This window comes from Biomphalaria glabrata, chromosome 12, assembly GCF_947242115.1.
Source record: "Biomphalaria glabrata chromosome 12, xgBioGlab47.1, whole genome shotgun sequence".
Taxonomy (NCBI): domain Eukaryota; kingdom Metazoa; phylum Mollusca; class Gastropoda; family Planorbidae; genus Biomphalaria; species Biomphalaria glabrata.
In genome coordinates this window covers 23,515,635-23,541,538 of record NC_074722.1, presented here as the reverse complement: position 1 = coordinate 23,541,538, position 25,904 = coordinate 23,515,635, and the positions used below count along the sequence as shown (strand labels likewise).

General features: G+C 32.3%; 1 protein-coding gene across 2 annotated transcripts in view; it reads left to right on the top strand.

The window, feature by feature from the left end:
* The first annotated feature begins 2,161 nt into the window (after window positions 1-2,161).
* LOC106079810 (beta-1,3-glucosyltransferase-like) overlaps window positions 2,162-25,904 on the top strand; it is an 88,962-nt gene continuing 65,219 nt past the window's right edge. For both annotated transcript variants that reach the window (XM_056006886.1, XM_056006887.1), the window contains exons 1-12: window positions 2,162-2,248; window positions 5,408-5,498; window positions 10,607-10,660; window positions 11,117-11,226; window positions 13,165-13,247; window positions 13,969-14,077; window positions 16,729-16,865; window positions 18,808-19,067; window positions 20,728-20,841; window positions 21,789-22,014; window positions 22,620-22,761; window positions 25,000-25,153. In XM_056006886.1, coding sequence (XP_055862861.1) covers window positions 5,450-5,498; window positions 10,607-10,660; window positions 11,117-11,226; window positions 13,165-13,247; window positions 13,969-14,077; window positions 16,729-16,865; window positions 18,808-19,067; window positions 20,728-20,841; window positions 21,789-22,014; window positions 22,620-22,761; window positions 25,000-25,153 — 1,438 coding nt within the window. In that variant the 5' untranslated portion in view covers window positions 2,162-2,248; window positions 5,408-5,449. The remainder of the gene's footprint in view (window positions 2,249-5,407; window positions 5,499-10,606; window positions 10,661-11,116; window positions 11,227-13,164; window positions 13,248-13,968; window positions 14,078-16,728; window positions 16,866-18,807; window positions 19,068-20,727; window positions 20,842-21,788; window positions 22,015-22,619; window positions 22,762-24,999; window positions 25,154-25,904) is intronic.

Genomic DNA, 25,904 nt, shown 5'->3' with positions numbered 1-25,904 from the left:
AAGGATCTGAAGGACTTGGAAAGAAAAGACAGATTTGATTAATTGGCAACATATTGCATGGCAAAATACAGGATTACATTAGTAGTGCTGGACATGCGTATCCATGAATCAATAAATAGTCGTCATTATCAGGGCCGGATTTGTGCATTTAGTGGCCCTGAGTAAAATTTTTTTAAATTTTTTTTTATTTTTTTTTTTTCAAACTGAAACCATTTACGTTTTTGTCGATAACTAACACTTTATCTTATTATTGCTTGAAGAATACTTGATTCCATGTATCTAGCAGCAGAGCAAACTATTTCATAGCTATATAAAAAACTAAATAATACTCCTGCACCACAAGATAAACAGAAACTGTGATATCTTTAAATCTGCATTTCTAAACTTTTGGGGGGCCTCCTATGTTTAGGGGGAACTTTCTTCCACGCGAAAGGAGTGATTGCGAAGCGGTGCATTTATTTATTTTGTCCCAGAGGTTGAAATTCTGATTTAGGTCTATTGCCGCCTATTAGTATTTCACGCGCCCAGCGTAGAAACACATTGATAAGGCTGGATTCTAGAAGCCATAGCCGCCATCAAGAACTCTATGTTCACACATTTCACTAATATTGTTAAAAACCCCACAACAGGCAAGATCACTTTTTGTGTGCAGGAACATTTTCTTTCGATATCATAAGTGTATCAGTCACAATTCAAATGACCAGCAATCTGTGATGAAGACAATTATACACATATAATATCTTTTTTGTTTGTTTCTATATTATTGATATCCACTCTCCTTTTTAGTTTTCATAATAAAGTACACACACACATAAAGTTGCGACCTGCATATTTTGCAACATCTAATGTGTTTATATCATAAATTTGCGTGAATATATAGTTCTGTGATTAATAACCTCCGCTGACCCACAACTGTATCGTCACTGCCGTTCCATTGGATACATCAGCTGCGTGGAGAGGGGGGAACTGATGTGTGGGAGACATTGTTCCGACCACAGCTAATGCCCAGGTATTCATCTCATTTCCATGAGATAATCCATATTCGTTCGCTTCGCGACTGAAGGAGGCCATTGTTAATTATAGTAAGATTAATAACCCATTCTATTTAAAATCCGCAAAATGGTATTGCATTATTTCTAAACTTCGAAAACTAAAGAACATTACTTTTCTAAGACACAGAAAGATCGATTTTCAATATTCAGAGCGACTTCCCTTACAGCTTTAAAAAGAGTAACATAACACTGTTTATACATAGGTCTGTGATCTGATCATCTACTTTATAAAGTAGAAAGTAAGGCGTATTTATGTATGTATGTATATATGTGCCGAATAGAAATCAAAACCGTTTGACCAATCTTGATACAACTTGGCAGAAATGTCCCTTGGGTACTAACCTAGACCTAGACCGTAGTGTATGTATTGTAGCCCTAAAACAATCTTAAGACCCTTAAAAAGAAAAAAAAGTTGACCAACTCTATGAAAGTATAGTATCTTTTAAATCTAGCAGGCCATATTTACTATGACTTGAGAAAAGATCGAAAGGATTTAGATCTAGATATAATTTTAAGAACTACTCTTTGCGGAAATTTTTTTACTTTTACACACGAAAATACAAGAGAAGGTCCATTGATTTCATTGTATAATAAAATCAACCTTCAAATTTGTGTTTCAAAAGCATTTTTACATAAATTCGTTCCTTATATCTGCGAATTCAGATTTCCTGACGAACATTCTTTCATTAGACAATACCCTTATAATGTTACACAGCTTTCCATTCCTGGGTTTAAAACTCTAAATCAACTCTACTCTAAGATGATATAACTTCTCTTCGCACAGATATAGTTTTATACTTTACACATGAACACACTTTGTAATTATAGTTCATTCATTTCATATTTTGATCAAATTAACATTCAAATTTGATTTTCTAAAGCATTTTTACATATATTTACATTCGTTCGCCAATGTTTTCTTAAAAAATTGAATGAAGGTCAATTAGCTATTTTTAGCTCCATTCATAATATTTTTTTATTCAGGAATTCATGGATTCGCTTTACTTATAAGTTATAACATTAGTAATATCTGTCTAGTAATCTGATAAGAATTTGTTTGCTTTTTCCAGTCTATGTTATGTATAATATATATAGGTCTGTGATCTAGTTCTAGTTAGCACTCTTTGGTTTTGGAAACGACATTTTGCCGTTTTTAATATTGTTCAAGCGATGCAGACGTACACTCAACTTCACAAGTAAATATCTCTACGTTGTAGGCTAATAAATCTATCTAATCTAGTCTAGATCTAGAATCAATTATACTTTGACATTTGCATTGACATTGAATATAAATCTAGATCTACCTGCTACACTTTTTTTGAAGAATGTTAAGCATCTGGCTACATATATTCATACAATTCATAGTAGTTCATACATTGAATAGAATAGATTAGTTTTTCGATGTAAAGTTTTACCGATTATCTCACTGAATTATCATTATTCTACTTCTAGATTCTAGAGTAAACCAGATTTCTAGTTTTTCTAGATAGAGTAAAACTCTAAAACTAAAGCTGCCATATTAAACACCCTCCTTTTGTATATGAGGCTCTTATATAAGGGACACCCCATCAAATTCTCCTTCATTGGAGGCATCACTTTTTTTGTTTGTAATTCATTTGTTTTTATGCTTGGAGCTAAAAAAGACGTTTCGGGACTGCACATGTCCAATTTTATATAAGTTCCTGTATTTTTGTTCCACTTTTCCAAAGCAGATGGCAGTTTGTTAGATTCTCGCTAACCATGTATTACATGTAAAGCTATTGTTTTAACCTCCCCCGGCAATTCACACCCATATAAGGAGAGCTACGGAGATTGTGGCACCATTTACACTGTTGGATCCAAAATGGATGGAAAGGTCATGTATGCTGCTCCTTTTGGAACAAAACAATCTCCCGTAGACTCCCCGATGGATGCTCCATCTTTATGGCCGAATTACATGCAATATATCACTTGCTCTCATGGCCATAAAAGCATCAGACAGGAGAAAATTTCTCATATGCTCCGACTCCAAATCTGCATTGCAAATTTGGGCGGATGAAGACTGACATTCCATTGGTACATAAGAGCCTAAAGCTTTTGGATCAAATAACAGATGACCATATGGATGTCACTTTTATCTGGATCCCCTCCCATGTGGGCAACAAAACAGCAGACAGTAGAAGCAAAGAGAGTCCTAAATCAAGCAGTGTCAGGAACCCAAATCCCCTGCGTGGACCTTAGACTTTTGCCTCTGCCACTTATCGAAAGGGGCAGGTTTGGTGGTAGGCTGAGACCCACAACAAACTCAGACAGGTTGTGGTGGATGTCTGGTGGTGGCCCACATCTAAGGGTCTGACAAAACGTGGAAGCACGACCATGTCCAGTCTTAGCAGTCATCATGCACTCCTTTGTGCTGAAGAAAGAGGAACCCCCACTTTGTGAGTACTGTGACTCTTGTCTCACCGTGGAACATATCCGCATTGAGTGCCCCAGATACCAGGATATTAGGTGGAAATATTTTGGAGCACACAGCTTAAAGCACTGTTTGATAATGTCGACCCTGGGAAGGTACTGGGCTTTGTCCTGGAGGTGGGGTTGTCTGCGAAGGTTTGATTAGTGATAAGGCAAAGACATTGTGAACATATAATATTTACAACAGATTTTTATTAAATTAATACATTTTTACTATCTTAACTGTGAATAGAATGAGCTCACAGCTCAGTAGCAATAAAGCTGGCTAGAAGAAGAAGAAGAACTGTGAATAGATGTTGCTTTTAATGACCTAACTGTATAAAATTTAGCTCTTAGATTGTGATATGAAGGGAGAGTAACCCTAGAATGGCCTAAATTGTGCAGATGTGCCAAAAACTCAAACCCCCAGAATTAAGGCGACTGTATTGCCTCATGGTGCGTTAGTCAAGCAAGACCTATATATATATATTTGGATGCTTTCCATTAAACTTGTTCAGGAGAGAAGACTCAAAGTAAATTAGCAATTAAATACTAAATTACTGAACCATAATCTTCAAGTACAAAAACAAAATCTAATAAAATACTCAGAACAACACAAAGATAATAGCACATTCCTCGTTTCATATGTTAGGACAAATTTGTACAAATCCTCCTTCTTCCCTAGTGCTATTAAAGCATGGAAATGGGTTGCCTGAGCCAGCCAGGAAAACCAGTGGCTTGGCAGAATTTAAGTCATTGGTTAACATGCATGACGCGTAGGATGTAGTCATCTTCTTTTTTGAAGTAACGTCTGTATTAAATATAAGATGAGATTTTGACTGTATAATAGCATAACATGCTATATATATTCAAAATCTTACAGAAAATAAAGTCTAAACAGAGATTTACATAATTGTAACAGAAATACTCATAGAAAATAAAAACATACAAATATTAATCTTTTGAAAAACATGTAATTCACTTTCTGATAACAAGCGACAAAGCTATTGATACTTAATCATAACAGGGGAGTGAAATAGTATTAGTAATAAACAATATGAAGAATTCCATCAAAACATGAAAAAAAATTATGGAGAGAAAGAGTTAAAGACAAATTAAATATATTTTATTTTATCCCTCAGCAACATTAAGTCATTGGTTAATATGCATGACTAAATGCATGACGCGTAGGATGTAATCATCTTCTTTTTTGAAGTAACGTCTGTATTATATAAGATAAGATAACATAGCAATTCATTAAATTTTTTTTCTTAGCATTTAAATAATAAATGGTTTAAAATATTACACTTTTTTTTACACAGAATTTAAGTTTGTCAATGTCTCATCAAAGTTTTCTTTGAACAGTGTAATTGATATATATATAGATAATAATAAAAACATCAGCTGGCTGAATAATACAATTATGCCAGCAACACTTTGACCCCACACACATCTATTTTGTATAGGATGTAAGCTTGTGGTTGTTGATAGTTTGTACTTCTTAGTGTTAGGGAAAAAAATTGAAATTTGTCACTTTATCTGCATTGATTACCAAACAGAAGACCATCATGGGCCACATTTGAAATTATCTTTGTAGAAGTTAAGGTTAGAGTCTACAGCTATTGGTGAAAGTGCAAAATAAAATTAAAACATGTTTAGTTGGGTGACAGTATCATATGAACTTTCTATTTTTTGTTGTTGTAACTTTGTCGACAAGTTTCTGGTTCTTAGCATGTAAAGAAATATCATAGTATTGTTTTATTAAGCTCTTTTTGACAATTAATGTTAATCTAAGTTTTTAAAATGTGTTTAGTCTTAGATTTTCTAGATTTTCAATTCTAAAAGATGTATTTTATCTAGATCTATGCCCAAGACCTTAACATCATGATCATTTGATTGTCACGATGATCTTGAATCTATTCTAGATCTACTTTAAAGTTATAGCCTAGTTCACATGAAGGCTGAGCATGACTAACTTATTGCTGAATTTCCCTTGTGGTTGCTGGATTATTCTGAGTAAGAATTTCAACTTTGTAGTTCATATCTAGATTCACTAGAACTAAATAAGATAGAATTTTATAGTCTATAGCAGGGGTGGGCAAATTACGGCCCGTGGGCCACATGCGGCCCGCCGACACCTACAGAAGTCAGGTGTGCCCACTGTATGTACTTATAAAAATGCAAATATATTAAAAATAATAAAAATATAAATTATTGAAACTGTCATTATAAAAAGTTTCAAGCAAACAAAGACTATGCTTATTGGCTATACATCAATACACTCAATTCAAAACACAATCTCTGATCAGTTTTATTCAATGCTATGAAGAACTGTGTTGAATGTTGAGTATGCTTGGAACAAGATGGCAAGGGGGATAACTGGTGGAACTCGATCTTTGACTGAGTAAAATGGTTTGTTTTTTTTATATCCCAACCATAATCTTTAAACAGGAAAGTTTGCACAAAGCTTCATAAAATTTCGACTTCATAGTAGCAAAAGATACAATAGTAATCAAATGCATCAGGACCAAAACTTATCAACCACAAGTAGTTCCGATTATGAACAAACTAATTCAATATGTCCATTGCATGGGTATGGTAAATGAGAACAATGTAAAATCTCCAGGAATAAATTGTTATGTTACTTGAAGGACATTGACTGTGACCTTGTTACCAATATTTCTAATGAAGCGTGGAAGGCTGATTTCATGTTTCATAATTGCCATTGCAATGAGCTTTTTGCATATGAAATGTAAATGGATGTTAAATCTTTTCAAACAATGCCTTCCCATCTCTACAAGCAAGCAAAAAGAAAACAGGTTTTGTCATTTTCCTTTGCAGAAAGGTGAAATTATTTCTAGTGAAATGATTAAAAGTACAACACTTATTTAGATCCCTTAATTTTGCAATTTATAAAAGCAAATTTTAAGACGTCAAGAACCGGTTTCCAATACCATTAGCTCACCATTTAGCGCAGAAGCTGATTTAGCTCCAGAGGACATAACTCCGAGCAAAGAGAAGTTCCAGTCAGTACTTCCACAGGAGTCATATGAGTGCCAGAAGCTGTATGTCAACACTTTAAAAAATGTGCTGCTGTTCACACTCTTTGAGTACACATTCATCTGTTCTTCTTCTTCTTTGTTCTCATTTTACATGTTGGAGGGTTCAGAACAGTATTTAAGATGAACAGCGCAATGTTTTCCATATCAGGCAGTTCTCCGAATAGTTTTGGTTCTATAGGAGGGCTTTGGGGTCAGAGTCCTGTTCAGGTCTCTGATTTAGTATGCACCATTGAAGGACATGGTCAGCATTCTCTGGTGATGCACCAAAAGGGCAAGTTTTGCTCGTCCCGAAATTTAACTTCCGGAACATATATTGTCTCATCCAGTGAACAAGCATTATATTTTGGGTGGGGGGAAACTAAACAAGTATAATTACTGGTCGATTTTGACTGACTGTAATTTGACAGCAGTCACAAGGGTAACAACTAGTAAGCTAGTTCCACAGTTCCGGAACATTATGCACGAGTGTAAACGTAAAATACTGCACATTAAGTACAACTGTATATTAGTGGGGTTATTGTAATATAAAAGACAACAGCAATAAAAAAAGTTATTAATTGATTTCAGAAATTGCTACCTCTTCTTGTAAGTCCTTAACGTGGAGTGTGGAAAAAAAGAAACGTGAATATAATACAGTGTAACTATGAATTTAAAGTTAGCTAGAGTATCTTTCTAAATTGTATATACATATGCGGCCCGCCATTCCCAAATTTAAAGAAATGCGGCCCTCGATCCAAAAAGGTAGCCCACCCCTGGTCTTAGTCACTATAGATAGTATTCTCTACATTAGTCTCTAGAGATTAGAGATAAAATCTTTTTATCTGACACCCCACCATTTTAAAAAACACTTCTTAGGCTCATCAGTTCTAGCCTTCTTGTCTGCCTGCATTATAATGCCACACACTTAAACACCATTTTGAAATAAAATGTTTCTCCCCCAACAACACACTTTTTGGTTATTGTATTTTCTAATGGAACTGCTGGCTCTACTCAAAACACGAGAATGGCAGAACCGATGGGAGGCTGAGACTCACAGTAAACTCAGGCAGATTGTGGCGGATGTCAGGTGGCGGCCCACATCTAAGGGTCTGACAAGGCGTGGTAGCACAACCATGTCCAGACTTAGGATTGGCCACACCTACATCACGCACTCCTTTGTGCTGAAGAGAGAGAGAGGAGCCCCCACTTTGCGAGTACTGTGACTCTCGCCTCACCGTGGAACATATCCTCGTTGATTGCCCCAGATACCAGGATGTCAGGGCGAAATATTTTAGAGCCACTAATCTAAAAACACTATTTAATAATGTCGACCCTGGGAAGGTACTGGGCTTTATTCGGGAAGTGGGGCTATCTACGAAGATCTGATTTCTGAATTTGTGAACATGCACTATTTACATTAGATTTTTACCAAATATTTAAATTTTTACTACCTTTACTATTTTAACTGTGAATAGACCTTGATTTTAATTATATGACTGTATAGAATCTGGCCCTTGTTGTTTAGAGAGAGAGTAGCCCTTAAAGGACTGCAGGCACGACATGGCCTAAATTGTGCCGATGTGCCTCAAATCAAAAATCAAATCTCTACTCAAAACACAAACAACCAAACCACACACTTTTTAGGTCCTTGAATTTCAAAAGCACATAACTATAATGCATTTCTTTTTACTTTGACCTAATCTTTTTTATAATTATTATTCAGTGAATAGCCATCATATAATTTTTTTGTCATCCCCCAATAGAAAGCCCAACTATTTTTTTATTTTTTTGCATTCCTTGATTGAAAGGCCAATAATTTGCAGTTTTAAGTAAAGCACACCCTTCTTTGAATCACCTGTTGCATCCTAGCATGTAATAATTCCCCCCAAACTACACACATTTTTTTAACCCATAAATTAAAGAAGTCAGTTTGAAAGAAGAAACATCACTATTTGGAATTTGGTCCATTCTTTACACATAATATTTTTATTTTGTCAGTCAAAAAATCTAGAGACGCATCTTATATATAGATAACCCATCTCAACAAGTTATATTATACCCACCTCCAAAAAAAAAACTACACACAGACTCACACTTTTAATAGGCCTTTATATTTACTGTGACAATTTTTTCATTTTTGATTTAGAATAGAGGCCTACTTGTAGATCGAGTCGCTATAAAAAATGTGCTACACATTATCATTAACTACAGTCTTTACATTTCAATCTGTAGAATTTTCCTCACACACGCCCACACAGTTTCATACGTCTACCTAGAGTCTTCTCCAGGATTCGAACACAGAACTTCTGGTTCCAACAAAAGTGCTTTACCACTCAGCCACAGTATCTTCATATATTCATTTAGCGTACACTTATATTTTTCAAAATAATAATTATTAACCTTATCCGTACATTCAAAATTAATAACATGTTACATGTAATAAAGAGAAACTAAAAAAGATTTATTCTTCTTATAAAATTAGATTAATTGGCAACACGAAAAAGAATAATTCTTGACCTATTTTAGTTAGGTAGTGAGCTATCTAGAAAGGACTGAAAGACTTGGAGTAGGTCTACTTGGACCAGACATTACCCTTGCAAAATAAAAATGATCTCCATTGTCATTTGTCATACAAACTAGACAGATCTAGCAATTCTAGCTTTATCTAGACCTAGTTTTAGATGTAAATTTAGATTCAAGATATAAGTCTAGGTCTAGAAGTAGATCTAAGTCTAGATCTAGAAATTGATATAGAAACAGGAAGTAAGAATGACTAAATTGACTTTTAGTTTAATAGTGTCTTTTCCCCTTTCAGGGGCCACTAAAAATTGTATTTGGTAAATATAAATGATGTGGTTTTGATCGTGAAAATGGCTTAGTTGTTCTATGTGATAATCTTAAAAAATCCCTAAAAAAAATAATGATAGAATTAGTTCTGATCTGGGCCAAGGATTTTATATTGTAGATATATTAATAGATATAGATATTGTGTGTAAAGAGAAAAACTGGAAAAAATTCTGTCTACACCCTTGATATGCTTTACCTTAGGCATAACCGTCCAGAAGAAGTGACTCCAAGAAAACAATTAATTTGATTTTCAAGTAACTGTAATTATCCAACTGATCCTGACTTCAAATTTTTATATACATGAAGCATGAAATTCTTCTTATTGATCAGTATAGTTGTTTTTTTGCCTCCTTTTTTCATCTCAAAACTATTTCCAAATTATGGACTCTGCAGTTAGAATGGCATCAAATTTGTCAAATGTCAAGACTTTTTAGATTCTATATTTTAGTATTTAGGCTTTATTAGCATACAAATAGTTATGTAACAATAGTTTCTTTATCTAGGTCTTAGTCTTAACAATGAATTCCTCATATATGGCAAAGTTTTTGATTACAAAGTTTAAGAAAGAGTAGTATTACTCATAACTATGCAAACCCAGCTGCAACCTGCATATTTTTCGGCATCAATTGCTGACTAAGCTATTGTCTGCTGGCAATCTTTAAGTTTTCTTTCCGGTTTTTGCATCTACTATATTTCCTGTACCTAATTAGAGATTAAGTGCTACTCTAGATCTTAATTTTTATATGATATAAGAACAATTAAATAATCTAATTCAAATCATAAATTCTGCTAGCAAGATTAATGTTTAAAATCAAGCTCCAATTGGAAACATAGAAAACTAGAATTCGAATATAAAAAACACCATTCAGAATTTTAACATTTTACCATCTAATATAAGATTCAAGTCACTGATCTTTGTTCTCTTGGCTATAAAATTATGCAATAGTTTCAACATTTTCAAGTAGTTCCACATTTAGGCATAATATGTTCATTTGCATAGTGGTAATATTTTTAATGTGTTAAATGCTCTATTGTTAAAAGAAAATATATTGATGTTATTATAATCATCTTTAAGGTAACTGTTAGCATTAGATCTACTCAGTTGTTATTAATAAATAAATAAATAGACTTTTGATACTAATATCATGATAAAATAGATGTAGATAAAACTTCTTGAATATAATATGTTTGGACTCATGGTATGTTATTTTCATTTTTTTGTTCTGTATTTTATAGCAGGATTTATTACATGTTTTGCTCCTTTGCTCAAATGCATTGAAGTTGGCAGAGGTGAGTTTGATTTATTTCTTCTACATTAACCTATATATTTTAGGGCATCTATTGAGAAAAGTGAAGTAAATTTAGTCAAACATAAGAAATAGTTCAAGTTTTATTATATATTATATTATTATTATATTATTATATTATATTATGACTGAAAAATTGTTCAAGGCTACATTGAAATCCTATGTTGCTTTTTGAAATGCTTAATTTAACTTGGATATATGGGTATTTTAAAAAAATGTAGTTAATGCTTTAGTAAACTAAGACCTATTTGGTCTTTATCCCCATTAACAGAAACATTTCAAATGCTGAACTTGTTATTCCACACACCCATTAACCCATTTTATATTGCAAGAATAGGCATATTTTTTTATAATATATTTAACTAAATCTAGATTTTCATTGAATTTGTTTTTAAACAGTAAACTTTCAAAGAATATTTTTTTATTTCTAATTTCACAGGTGAAAGTAGTATTCTTTTTGTTATTTTGTCACAGTCCAATGATTTCCATGTTAAAGAAGCAGAGAAATTTAGGCATCATTTCAATAGCCAATTGGATAACTTAGACAAGGTAGATATTAGAGTTGAGTGAGATGGTAACTACTTGGAAGCATGTAGCATGTGGCTTTGATCTCCTAAGAAGTGCTTTTATTTATTCTGCTGCAGAATATCAATCATATTTGAGTAATAGTTTCAGACAGTTTAGAACCAGTGTCTAAAATAGAGTATTTCTAATTACTTGATATGTTCTGGGGCTTTTAAAATCTTGGTAAGAAAAAGACCAAAATTAAATAATACATTAGGCAAAAGAAATCTTGAAAAGAAAAGGAACAAAATTAAATAATACATTGGCAAAAGAAAGCATTCAAAAATGTCTTGTGAACAGTATAAAAGATGTGGGTATGTATCCTGGGTGTAGCATGTACTATTCAGTTTTTTGTACAAGAAAAATATATATATATATATACAGACAGGGATCTGACTAATACATTCATTACAGCTCACCATTCACTAATTCTCCCACTTGTGGTGGATGAAATATTAAAAGACCATTTAACCTGTTATCACTTACCTTACGTCCAGAGCAACTAAGCAATTTTCATAATCAAAACGGCAGTGCTAAATTAAAAACAGAAAGATATTTTTATTCACAATTTTGATCAATATTTTTTTAATTTTTGATAACATTTGAAAGATATCTCATCCATCCATTTTTAAGCACTATTGAAAGTCTTTTTTGTGTAACTTTCAGCTAGAATTCACTGGCAAAACATATTTGTTTGGGAATGGGTGGAGGAGTTATGAATCAGGCCATGCCAAGTTGTATCAGATACTAAAAGTTTTTTTAGAAGGGGGCGGGGGTGGAAGAGAGAAAGAAAAGTAATATACAATTCACAGGCCAGAAGTAAGTGTGATTGCGAGGGCGTTTTAGAGGGGCCATTCCAATTAGATTTACCGTTTACTAGAATACATGGGCCAAAAAGTGGCGGTTTTATTACTAGTGAAAAAAAAAAGGGGGGTTGGGGTAAGGCCAAAATATTATGTGAGCATTACACAATTTTCATGAAATAAGAAAAAAGGGCCCAGTCTTAACAAATCATCTTAGAACCTATTAAATATTTGAATAAGAGGGAAAAGCAGAAGAATTATCAATGTAAAACTAAGACCATTTATTAAGGTGGAGGTGGTGGAATGAAGGGACCCCTCTAATTTACAGGTCGGTCTAGTTCAACTCAAAAGATGCTAGAATTCTTTGGCCAAAGGAATGTATGGGGGAGTGTTGACTTATTGGGCCTTTTATTGTTAGAAGTTAGAAAAAAAAGGGATCAGTAGCAAAATAAACAATAGATATAGCCTGTGAAAAAATTAACAGTGTAGTCAGTGGGTAATGCTAGTATTTTATATCTCAAGCTATATTTTTGTATAAATTGAAAAAGAAGGCTTGGTAATTCATTGTTTAAACTTACTTTTCTTTCAAATCTTCTTATTGACTGTGCCTCTAGGTTTAGGGATTTCACTAATATTGTTTTTTTGTTAATGTAAAGTTCAATGAAAAACCTATTGCTCTATTTATCTTATATGTTTCTTTGAGTTCAGGTATCCCAAATAGATTTTATGCATATTCTTGTACTGATTTGACTACTGTTAAAAAGCATACTTTAAGTTTTTGTTCTTGTAATATTTGTTAACATTTCTGTGATTTCATTTGTAAGTAATGTTTATTGACTTTGGCTTCTTTCATTTATTTTTAACTTGTGGTATGTGAATGTTTAGAAAGGCATTTAGTGCTTTAGGCAATAGTATTTGATAATTGAATAATTTACAACTAAGCTATTAATGTTACAATACCATCCTGTTTTTTTTTTGTAACACTTCATATTTCTATTTTTTTGACTTTTATATAAAACATTCTTTGACTCAGTCATATATTGTTTGGTTTTAAAAGTAAACTAGACAAAATGTTTAGATTATAAATGGTGTAATTCAAAAGGGAGTACTTTTCTTTCAGTCTTCTTGGCCTCAAGTACTGTTTACACATGAACATTTCCTAGATATACCTGGTACTTGGACTATATTCCCTTTGATTGATCAGTAAGTGCTAATTTGATTCACTTTGTAAGTTTAGTTTCTTTTTGTATAGAACATCAAATATAAACAGTCATTATTATTTATACTATATTTTTATTATGATTATGATCATGTCCTGAATTTTACTACCAACTTCCTAAGTCTGATCTACTCCAATCTCTTTTAGACATAAGGTGATTAGGGGATATTTGTGAGAAGGTTTCTAGGCTGCCTGCGGGGTACAGCAAACACAACAAAGTTACATTTTTAATTTAAGTATTCCTTGTTTCATTGCTAATTCAAACCATAGTCCCTTCAGTTAAGTAGCCAAACATTTTAGGTCACAAAGCCAAACACAGCATAACAAGTAGCGTTAGGTCATTGTTCCTATGCAATTGATAATACATTTATTAATTTGTTGAGAATTTTAAAAAAAATTATATTAAAGAACATAAAAGATTGGAATGGGTTATGTTTATAACTTTGTACTAGCCATTTATAATTTCCAGTAGACATAAGATCAATTCTATTTGGAACTTTCATGCATATTATTTTATATACATTATTTACATAAATACTCTTGATTTCTGTAGGTTTAAATTTATATCTGAAAAAAAAAAAGAATGTTTTAAAATGTTGAAATAAATTTATTTTCAGCAACTTTTATGAGTCGAAGAGTTTACCAGATTAAAAAAAATGTTCTAAATTTGAAGCTTGCAAAAACGCTTTAAATCAACTTTTTCAGATTAGTTCATCTGCATACTGGCTGGTCCTGGGTTTTTATTTGTGAAGAGGACACAAGAGTTGATATAAATGCCCTAACAAGGCTTTTACAGTCCAAAAATGCATCTGAGGTAATTGTGCATTAAGAATTGTTTTCATGCATATCGAGTTATTTATATTTGAAACAGTATTCTTTTCATTTTTTTTTTTTTTTTTTATTTCAATAAGTAAAACCATCCATTTTGTACAGTTTTTTCTTTGCTCACCTTTCTTTGTCAATTTTAATTAGATCTCTTTAGTTCTGACATTGACAAACTCACAATGCCTAATACAAAAAGCTTTTTTCAAATATTTAAATGAAAACAAAAAATGACAAATAAAGAAAAGAAATCCCTTTTGAAAAATAACTTTGATCTTTGGATAAAACAAAACAACACTATTTGGATGAGTGTAAGGATATATACTTACAAAGATTTCAAAGGACTTAAAACACTTTTTTTAAGTTTCCTCATGAGTTGTAATAACAATAGATCAGTGATTTTAAACCAATTTGTAAAGTCACAATCTCATTTTTAATGAACAGCTTTTTCCACATTATGTAGAAATAAAAAATTAATTTAAATTTGTTCTAAAAATTTCATATCTTTTTTTATAAATTACAAAACCGTATACATTTCAACCAAGATCATTTCAACTTGCATACATTGATTGGCTTAATACAAAAATTACTACATTCTTAGTTGTTTTTTTCCCTTCTGAATCCTCAGTGCAAAAAAAAAATCTGTTAAAAATAATATGCCAGTCTCCCAAGAATTTGTAATAAATTAAGAAGACACAATTTTTCTATCCTTTTTCAACCACTGATATTTCAACATACTGCTATAATCAATTTTTAGAATCACAAAGTGTGTGAGCATGTCCTGTAATGGTGTCACATTATGCATATATGCGCTGACACAATTTTTCTATCCTTTTTCAACCACTGATATTTCAACATACTGCTATAATCAATTTTTAGAATCACAAAGTGTGTGAGCATGTCCTGTAATGGTGTCACATTATGCATATATGCGCTGACACAATTTTTCTATCCTTTTTCAACCACTGATATTTCAACATACTGCTATAATCAATTTTTAGAATCACAAAGTGTGTGAGCATGTCCTGTAATGGTGTCACATTATGCATATATGCGCTGACACAATTTTTCTATCCTTTTTCAACCACTGATATTTCAATATACTGCTATAATCAATTTTTAGAATCACAAAGTGTGTGAGCATGTCCTGTAATGGTGTCACATTATGCATATATGCGCTGACACAATTTTTCTATCCTTTTTCAACCACTGATATTTCAACATACTGCTATAATCAATTTTTAGAATCACAAAGTGTGTGAGCATGTCCTGTAATGGTGTCACATTATGCATATATGCGCTGACACAATTTTTCTATCCTTTTTCAACCACTGATATTTCAACATACTGCTATAATCAATTTTTAGAATCACAAAGTGTGTGAGCATGTCCTGTAATGGTGTCACATTGTGCATATATGCGCTGACACAATTTTTCTATCCTTTTTCAACCACTGATATTTCAATATACTGCTATAATCAATTTTTAGAATCACAAAGTGTGTGAGCATGTCCTGTAATGGTGTCACATTATGCATATATGCGCTGACACAATTTTTCTATCCTTTTTCAACCACTGATATTTCAACATACTGCTATAATCAATTTTTAGAATCACAAAGTGTGTGAGCATGTCCTGTAATGGTGTCACATTATGCATATATGCGCTGACACAATTTTTCTATCCTTTTTCAACCACTGATATTTCAACATACTGCTATAATCAATTTTTAGAATCACAAAGTGTGTGAGCATGTCCTGTAATGATGTCACATTATGCATATATGCGCTGAAAGCCTATTCTGCATTGGTGTGTCTGCTGAGGGACAAAGACTGGAAGATGGACACCTCTCCTATTTCACCTCTCTCAGAGTCATCTACAAATCAGAAAATATACATTTTGCTGTAAAATAATCACTTGCTATAATAATACTAATATTTTCTCTTAAACATATGGCATTGTCAAGTTCTTAAATTCCAAGTCATTTAAAGAAAAAAATACCAATCTTTTACAATTGCAACAAAAATGACTTAGAGAAAAAACAACAACACTGCCCGAGAAAAGCTGTTGTAGAGAAATCCAGCATTTTGATGAACGCTTTGTCAAAAACAGAGTGTCAAAATAAAATCTGAAATACCCTCACTTAGAAGTGAAATAATTTAGCAGAATATCAATCATACTTAACTATTTCCCTTGAAATCTAAATGGAACTCAGAGGATTTGAAAGCAACAACTGTTTTTGTGCACTTTGAACTAAGTGGATTGTATTTTGTCTTACTAAACAAAATTAAATTGTTTTTACTATCATTTAATTAGTTTTGATGCAATAGTTTTTTGTTTTGTTTAAATTATCACATATGACTTTGATAAACACAAGTTTTACATGTAGCTTTATAAACTAGTACTTGTAAATTTTGTTTTCAATTTTTGTATTCAATTTTCAACTACATGTTATGAAAGTGAATAAATTTTACAAAACACAGGCTGTTAGTTCCCATATTTAAAGTAAAAAAAATAAAAACTCTTGAATGTTGCTTTATAAAATTGTTTATTAAACTTTTATAACATTGCATTGTGCTAGTAACACTATCTTTTAGTCTTTACTTAATTACTTTTTTTAACAATACATTTTTATTTTTCTAGCATCACTTTCTTGGAAGGGAATTACGTGATCATGAAACAACAATCATCCATCATTTTGCATTTTCAGACAACCCTTTACAGTTTGCCTACCCAGACTTTAGAGCTGGATTTGTCTTGAGCATTTCTCTTGTAAAACAGTAAGAACTTTGTCTATTAAAAAGTTTATTAGCGGCCCCCTGAAAGGGGAAAAGACGCTATTAGTTTTGTGTGGCCTGTCTTTTCGTCCGTCCATCCCGTTTGCATCTCAGAAACTAGAAGAGAAAATGAAAATCGGACATCATGATATTTTAGATCATTTAAATTTCTGATGCAACGGCTACTTTTTTCTTTTCTGAAAGTGAAAAATTTAATTTTTTAAATCGATTATGCAAGCAGTTTTTTCATAAAAACACACCATTTTTACAACTATTCACTATTAATAGTAACAAACACAGGTGGCTTTTTAGTAAGGGAGACATCCATTTACCATTTTTTAAACACATTTATGCAAATGGTTTTAGATTTTTGATTAAAAAAAAATCTACATTTACAAAAAAATGTCAACTTTTTTTAAAGAGAAAAAATCTATTTACTATGCAAATAAGTTGGACATAATTTAAAACAACAATTAATATGTAGTTTTTCATATTATGGCGTGAACTGTACAGCGTTCACACCGCTTGGAACACAAAACTAAAACAATTTAAAACAATTTTTTTTTTTTTTGAAGAAATGTTTTTTGTTATAAAATACAATAAGTTCAATTTAGTTACCCTAAAAACTTTTTAAATAAAGCTATAAAGTTTTTCTATCTATTCTAGAAACATGAAAGGATACACAAATAAAAATGAAATTTGAGAAAGGTTTTCATTAAACCAACACTTTAATAAAAATTAACAGGTGTATAATCTGTTTGCATTTTTCTTTTAGGCAAATCAAAATGACCTAGATCTAAATGAACAATTATTTTAGATCTTCAAACACACTTATGTTAAATTATTTATTATTCTTTATTTAATGCTGTGTATTGTCCCATTACTTTCAGTTGAAATGTTAAAATATAGTGGCAAAATATTTTATCGTTACCAGCTCAACATTATTTGAAGAACTTAGGATTTTAAAAAATTTCTAACCCTTGAAAATATATATTAAATACATTTAGTTTTCTTTTGAGAACTCTTTCACTTGGTTTAATATCTAGCACAAACAGAGATTACCAAATTATTAAATCAAGAAGTCTAAAATATATTAATCTTTTATGTAGTTAGGTTTGCAGATTTTCTAGGGAGTTGCACAAAGAATATAAGAAGCTAAATATGGATTTCAGAGTTAAATTGTAGATCTAATCAGTTCAGTCCTTAGTTCTAGAAAATCTAAATACATTTTATTACATTGAGAAACTATTGTGTTTGTTTGCATTATACATTGGGCAAAAAAAAAAAAATAATTAAAGTTATAGCTTTCTTTTTATTGACACATCCTGCACATTTTTCTTTCTTGAAAAAGCCAAAAGTTGAAATTTAGCTCTGTTACTCATTGTTGATGCCGACATATGAATCAATAAAAAAAATTAAACAATTTATTAATCAATTAATGGTACTTAATTAATTTTGTTTAATACTTGCAATATTTTGAGATATTCCAGCGATTGAACAGCTCTATCCACTTTATTTAACTCTTTCACTCCGTAATAATTTTCCATGTTCCAATGGAATGACTCATTTTGCTCATAGGTATTTCACTATCCTGTTTTTATTAAAATTCTATAACTTTTTTGTTTGTTTTTAGAAAATGTTTTTATTTGATATAGAATTAAAGAGGATTGCATGCTCTTTTTACACAATGCAAATTGATGTTCATAAAACCAAAAATTAATTTAATTTAATGGGGTCTAATTGACATTGGTATCATCAATTAGGAAAGAGATAATAGAAGCTATGTGTTTGAAAAAACTATTTTTTTTATTTTGCTTGTTTTCTTGTTAAGAATGTTTAGTTATGTTTTGCTTTTCATGTTGGATATTTTTTTTTTTTTACACATTTCTTTCAAAATATCTTTTTTTAATATTAATTCCTTTTTTTTTTACTTTTTTACTTTTAGTTTGCATAACAGGCTGAATAATGAAAAGCTAAAAATTGAATTTTCGATTGACCCCAAACATGAATTTGCTTTGTTTGTTTGGGATGAGGGCAGAGGTACACCATTAGTGGGGGTGAAAGAGTTTTGCTCTGTGGACCAAAGCTACAGTTCAGGTTGCATCACAAGGCAGCTGTTCAAGTTCCCAGACTGCAATGAGGCAATCAAGGAGGAGGATCTGTTTGTGGCTGTGAAAACATGTGAAAAATTCCACAATACTCGAAGTAAGTTGGGAAAAGAAAGAACTGTATTGTATGTTGTCTGTAAATATCTTGTAATATTTTACAATATTTATTTAAGCCAATAGTCTTGAAAATGTACTGGTAAAACTTAAGTTATTGAGTAATAATGAAATGTTTATAGACTTTGTTAGTTTTAACATGAAAAAATATTTTCAGCTGAATATTATTTTTTTTCTCTTATTTTGTGTGTCTTGATTAAAAAAGGTATTGCTGGTACTGTTTTCATTGTATTGAAAAAATGTAGAATTGAGCTTTAATTTGTAGTTAATCTTTGCTTTTGAAGGCTGTTTACAGTTTGGAATGGGTTGTGACTAGGTTGATTTTTTCATTGCCTAGGTAACGGTTATAAAAAAAAAATCAACTCTGATATTTGATAAAAAGGAATTTTGTTATGGGTTAGCTTTGCCAGGTAGTGTTGTTAATTTCCACATTCTTGCTCTTTATGTTGTTTACATCGTCAACATTGTAAGTGCATTGCTTTGTTCAGTGCCCCATTCAGCAGTCTTTTTAAGAACCAAATTTTCTAATGAGAACAAAGCCATGCCACTACTGGAAAAAAAAGTTGAAGAAAACATAGAAAAACATCATAAAAGACTAAAGAAAACCTTTTACATGGCAAATACATTAAAACTTGTTCATTTACATGCTTAAATCTTTATAATTCTTTGTAAGTAAGTAAGACAACCCAATAGCAAAGCCAGGACTTATTAGGTCACAAAATGTCCATAGAACAAAGGAACACCTATGAATAGCAGAGCAATTAATGAGAAAAAAATGTGATGGTAGGAATACTTAACCTGAACTTAACGAGGCAGAGATAATCAAGAATAAACAGTTTGTTACTGACCACTATAGGAATAATCTTGAAACTTCAGTTGTCTAGTTTTCATTGCATTGTTTATAATTTACATGAGTAAAATCATACCTTTTGTTTATTAATATAATAAATAAGAAGGTCATCATCATCATCATCAAACTCCATTAGAGTGAGGGCTTGAGAGGCTCAAATCCTCTCTTGCAAAAGCCCTGGACAGAAACCCTGCTGTCTTGCGTAGTGCATGAATGTCGCCATACAGGTCGAGAATTTTGGGTTTCCCAGACCTGTCGAGACGGAGATCAGCAAGTCTGGGGCAGACAAACAGAATATGAGGCACGGTTTCCTCTTCTTCCCCGCAGCGAGGGCACCGTGAATCGAAATTCGGCCATAGCCGCTAGAAATATGAGCCAACAGGACAGTGGCCTGTCCTGCACTGTGCTATAATAGCTTGCTCAGGCCTGGACAGCCTCCACCACGGGGAAGTGCGGTCGGGGCGCCTCATGTGCTCCCAGACTCCACAGGCTTTTTGGGACTTGTCCCAGCACTCATTGTCATCTGTCACAATCTGTCATCTATTATATTTTATGGCAATTACCCAATATCATTAACCAATTAAACAGTTTTTTTTAGTTGTTAACCGAATAAAGGCAATGTTGTTGAGTTTTTGTAACTGTAGGCTTTTGAATCTTACATTAAATCCTAAATCTTAAATTCATTTGTTTGTTTGTTTGTGTAATATTACAAGTAATGGAATCTCTCTTATATTGAAGATTTTAATTTCTATTTTGTTCTTTACAATTAATGAATTTTTTTTTTCTAATACAGTTCCAATAGTGAAAGCAACATGGGGTAAAGAAACAAAATATATTGAATACTTTAGTGAGATAGAAGACAGGAGCATTCCAACAACAAAACTTGATGTGCCCAATACAGAGAGAGGTAGGAATACATGAATTTATATGTATCATCATGCAGTATGTAGCCTCACTATATCCTTGTTGACTTCAGTAAGGCATAACTAGAAACAAATTAGCCATCTCTGTTATATTTATCTTTTTATCTTATTCCTTCAAAAAATATATTTTATTTCCTAAGCACATCCATGTATTAATTTAGTTGTGCATGTTATTTAATGATTAAAACATTAAAACTGCTAATGTATTGGTTTTCATAGCTGATTCTGGCACACTCTAATGGCACTAGGGAAGAAGGAACACTAATAGGGATTCATCGAATCATACCAAATAAGAAATGTGCCTTTCCTACAGTAGGAAATGTATTCTTCCTTGGGCTGGATTTGAGTCACTTTATGATGTGTATATTCATTTTTTTTTTTTAACTTTGCAACTATTGAATAGCTAGATTGAGACTAATGTCAGTGGCACTTTTTGTTATATTGGTAAAAAAGAATTTGTGTGAAGTGAAAGAAGCTTTAACATTTTATCTCAATTTCGTCAGAGATGGGAGATTCCTAAGCTAGTACCAGTTAAGTTAATAAGTTTTATCTAAAAATATTGGCTGGATGATTTAGGCCCAAAAATCAGTCATATTGATTCACATTTCTGATTATTGGTTTAAGTGTGGAGACATTTGAATAATAGTTTTCAAAAGCTTAAGTTGGTCAAAAAACACATTTAAGTTATGGTTCACTCATTTTGCAATTTTTATCCATTGAACAAGACCTGGTGGAAAAACATTTGTTTGGATAGAAATCATTCGTTGTTTTGCTAGCCAAAAACACATACACTCATTTGTAGCACTTTTGTAAAATTTATTTTTAGTACCTTTAGCAAAAAAATACACTTTGATTTAAAAATAAATTACCGGTTTATATTACAGTTTATATTTTTTAAAAAAAATCTTTAAAAAAAATTTTTTTTTTATAGGCCACTGCAGCAAAACCATGGCAATTATCAAAAGAATCATTGAATCACAGAATCTTTCCTCTATACCCTGGGTTCTTATAGCAGATGATGACACCATCATCAATCTAAGCAGATTGCGCTCACTCCTGGCTTGTTACAAAGCTCAACAGCCTGTTGCTCTAGGTGAGCGCTATGGCTATGGCTTGATCAGAGGTGGTGGTTATGATTATATTACTGGGGGAGGAGGGTAAGTGTTTTATCCTTAAATGAAATTAATTGCTGTTTGTGAATTTAATTACAACAAATAAACAACTGTTTACTATATATTTTTTTTTTTACCTGCATTTGTAAATGTTTATTACTATTAATCTCCTCTCTGAATGTCACTTCCTAATCCACCTTAGGCAGACCCAACTATCACTACAGCCCAACCTAACCAACAGTATGTACGGTAGTGCTGAACAACTGAAGAGAGCAGCACACTATTTTTCCTTAGCACAGTCTGCAAAAGAGCTTAGAGCTCAAGCAGCAAAAAGCTGGCTAGAAGAAGAAGAAAAAAAATATAACTATTAGTCCCAAATATACCACTAATTCATCATGTATAGCATTTTTGCTTCCAAGTGTAATTATAGAATAAGTATGTCATACAAAAAAACTGTTATATTTATTTTAAATAGAAATAAAAGGATGGCCAGAGACTGGAACTGTTTTTGAATAAATAGGATATTAATATTGTCATTAAGGTGTTTTTTTTGTGTGGCTATACATGCTTTATGTAGTGATATTAAGATTGGTATTTGTGGTCATCATTGTTTGACATTCTTTATGTACTGATAACATTTCATTTGACAGCATGGTGTTCTCCCAGCCAGTGCTGAAGTTCTTGTCACTAAGCTGCAGGTGCTACACAGAAGATTCACCAGATGACATGACATTAGGGATCTGTCTAAAAGCTGGCCATGTGCCAGTAACACACAGCCGTTTTTTTCATCAGGTATTTTGTTTACTTTTTTTTTTTACATGTACACTCTCGTTCCTTTTGTTTTTCCTATATTTTGCTGATTGCTTATTAAAGGTTGGTATTATAATACCAATAAAATGTTCCTACTGAATAAAAACATTGCTGTCAATGCAGCCATTGTTTCAGCTGTTGATTTCTGTGCCTAGCCTGCACATACATGTACATTTTTTAAATGCAACCATAACTGTCTATCCTTTTTGATAATTATTGTAATAACAAGAATGGTATGAGTATTTTAAAGTAATCAGTAACGGTACGTGACGTTTTGGCGCTGCCGTTTTGGCGCCGGGACGTTTTGGCACGAGCCGTTTTGGCGACGGAACGTTTTGGCGCAAGATATCATTTGACGATAATTTAATAAGCATGTAGCTTTTATAACAATGTTTTATTTCACTCTACCATAATATTATATGTATAGTATGAATTCTAACACCGTTCAGCGAATTTTTTTTTTTAATTATAAAGGTTTTGCTTATTTCATGAATATAGGCCTATAATAAGTCAGATTCCTGAATGGTAATGACATGCTATATGTGAGTTCTGCTAATCGCACTGGATGACATTTTTGGATTTCTTTCCAAAAGATTTTTTTTTATTTGACATTAGTGTAATATTGAACTAGCCAAGAGTCACACTTTAATATAACAAAAACCATGTTAACATCTAAAGCTCTATTACGCTGAATGACGACAATAACTCCACACATAGTAAAGATCAAGACACGGAATGTGGTCAGTACAAACTCTAACGTGAAAAGATATGTGTTGAGAAATTGGGTAGGGGTGATTTGGGTGACACATCTCGCATTGACGCAGGTAGAGTTATACAAATGATACAAGACCAGCACCGAGCACTGGTCGTTGGCGTCATGCGTCTGGCGATCATCTCCTTGGGAATGGTCATTACATGTGACACCTATCCCGCCCCCTCTGTTCTGCTCACATTTCACTCCTTGTATATATATACTCTTTCCTCCACCCGTCCCCTCTCTTACGCGATTTTTGTTTTTAATTTTAAAGTAATATTTTAAAAAACTTTTTTGAAAATAAATGTGTGCCTCTTAATAAACACACATACACAAGCCAAAATGTTTATTAAAGAAAATGATGTGAAAAACAAACATACATTTACATTTAGGACGTGAAAAATATGTCTTAACACAAACACTCATGCAAAACATAAATATGAATAATTCTTTTAAAAATAAATAATACAATAAACGTACATAATGTATTTCGCGCCAAAACGTCCTGTCGCCAAAACGACCTTCGCGCCAAAACGACCTTCGCACCAAAACGGCGGCGCCAAAACATCCTGCTTCGATCAGTAATTCCCCCCCAAATTTCTCACAAATAGAGAAAACAATGGGATAAATATAACATACAGAATTGATGGTGGCCTATTCAACCCGAGGCGGCTCAAAGCAAAATCAAAAATAAAATCAGCAGTAATCAGGGACTTGCTATTTGCTGATGACTGTGCCCTAAATGCCTGCTCTGAAAATGATCTGCTGAGTATCGTCTATGAATTTTCAAGAGCATACTCAGACTTTGGCCTTACCATTAAAACAATAAGGTATATAAAAGGAAAAAAAAAATACCAACCAATATAGGTATGTTTCGTAAAATGTTCAGCCACACAAGCTATTTACAAGACACTTAGGTATCCGGCTCCGGCTGAATATCAAATTTTACTATCTGGTCATATCCGTCTCTGGCTGAATATCAAAAAGTACAATCCGGTGCACCCCTAATTATTATTATTTTGAAGATGGCAAACTAAATAAAAGTTTATATAAAAACATTCATTTGTGCTACAGTTGTAGCAAATTAATTGGAAAGTAATTTTTATACATTGTAATAGTGGAGTCTTATATCCCTTTTACATTGTTGCCTAACAATTAATTAAAAATGATATAAAGAATGTAAACATTACTTACTAAACTATTTTATTCAATAAACACTAACAATCCAAAGTGTTTCTCTTTTAAATGTCTGGATTACCTGAAGTTTTCAAACCTTGCTAGTCTCTCTAGGGTTAAATGTTCTCATTATCAAGAAAAACAGGCAAAGATAAATAATGTGACCTAGTTGTTATGGAAACAAGTTTCAGTTATTGGTTTTAGCATATAAATATTGTCAAGTTTAAAGCTTTATAAAAAAGAAATAATTTCTGTCATTTGTTTATCAAAGTCTTTCTTATTTTATTTAGGCTCGACCTGACGATTACAGCAGAGAATTTTTGAGTAACCAGTTACCTGTGTCTTTCCACAAACATTGGAACAATGACCCTTACAAAGTGTATACAAGCTTGACATCTTCCAGTTCTGCTATGAAAGAAAATGGAGTGAAGTCAAAACATACGAGTAAAGTAGAACTATGATTTAACAAATACTTTTTGTTTTAAGATCAACTTTCCTTTCTTTGTTGTTCTAAGTACAAATTGGGAATAATTATTGTTACAACAGATGCCATTGTATACCTACACATAAGTATTGAGTTTATTTCCTAAATTGAAGATTTAAAAAGGTCTTTTCTGTATGGAATGGCGTAACCTAAAATTAGAATTCTGCAAAGATTGAATTGAACATGGAATCTGTAATAGCAGTAGGACAAAAAGCAGTAGTACAGTTTATTATAGTATAATTGAGAACAACTGAGCAAACACATCTGCTGTGTAAGCTATAGTCTTCCATTTAGTTTCACTTTTCTGGAGGTGCCATATGACAACTTTGTGCACATTCAGACATATCAGACTTCTGCACTGGTAGCGTGAAAATGGTGTATTCAAGCTTTTCAACTTCACTGCAGTAGTAATGTCATTTAAATATTGAGAATAAATGTACAGTCAATTTTTTTTTCTACTATGTAAAATTCTTCACCTCATAAAATTGTCTAATTATTCAAAGTATCCATAACAATAATAATGCACAACCCCCCCCCTATGAGCTCTCTTCATGAGAATTTAAATGTTATATTTATTAACACCATCCAATTGTCTTTACTATTTTATTTCAACCGAAGCTGAGATAGTTACCAATGTATAGTTGAATGTCTTCTATTACTTTTCTGTCATTAACACCTGAACACTTGCCCTATTCATTTTTCAGGTCTTAG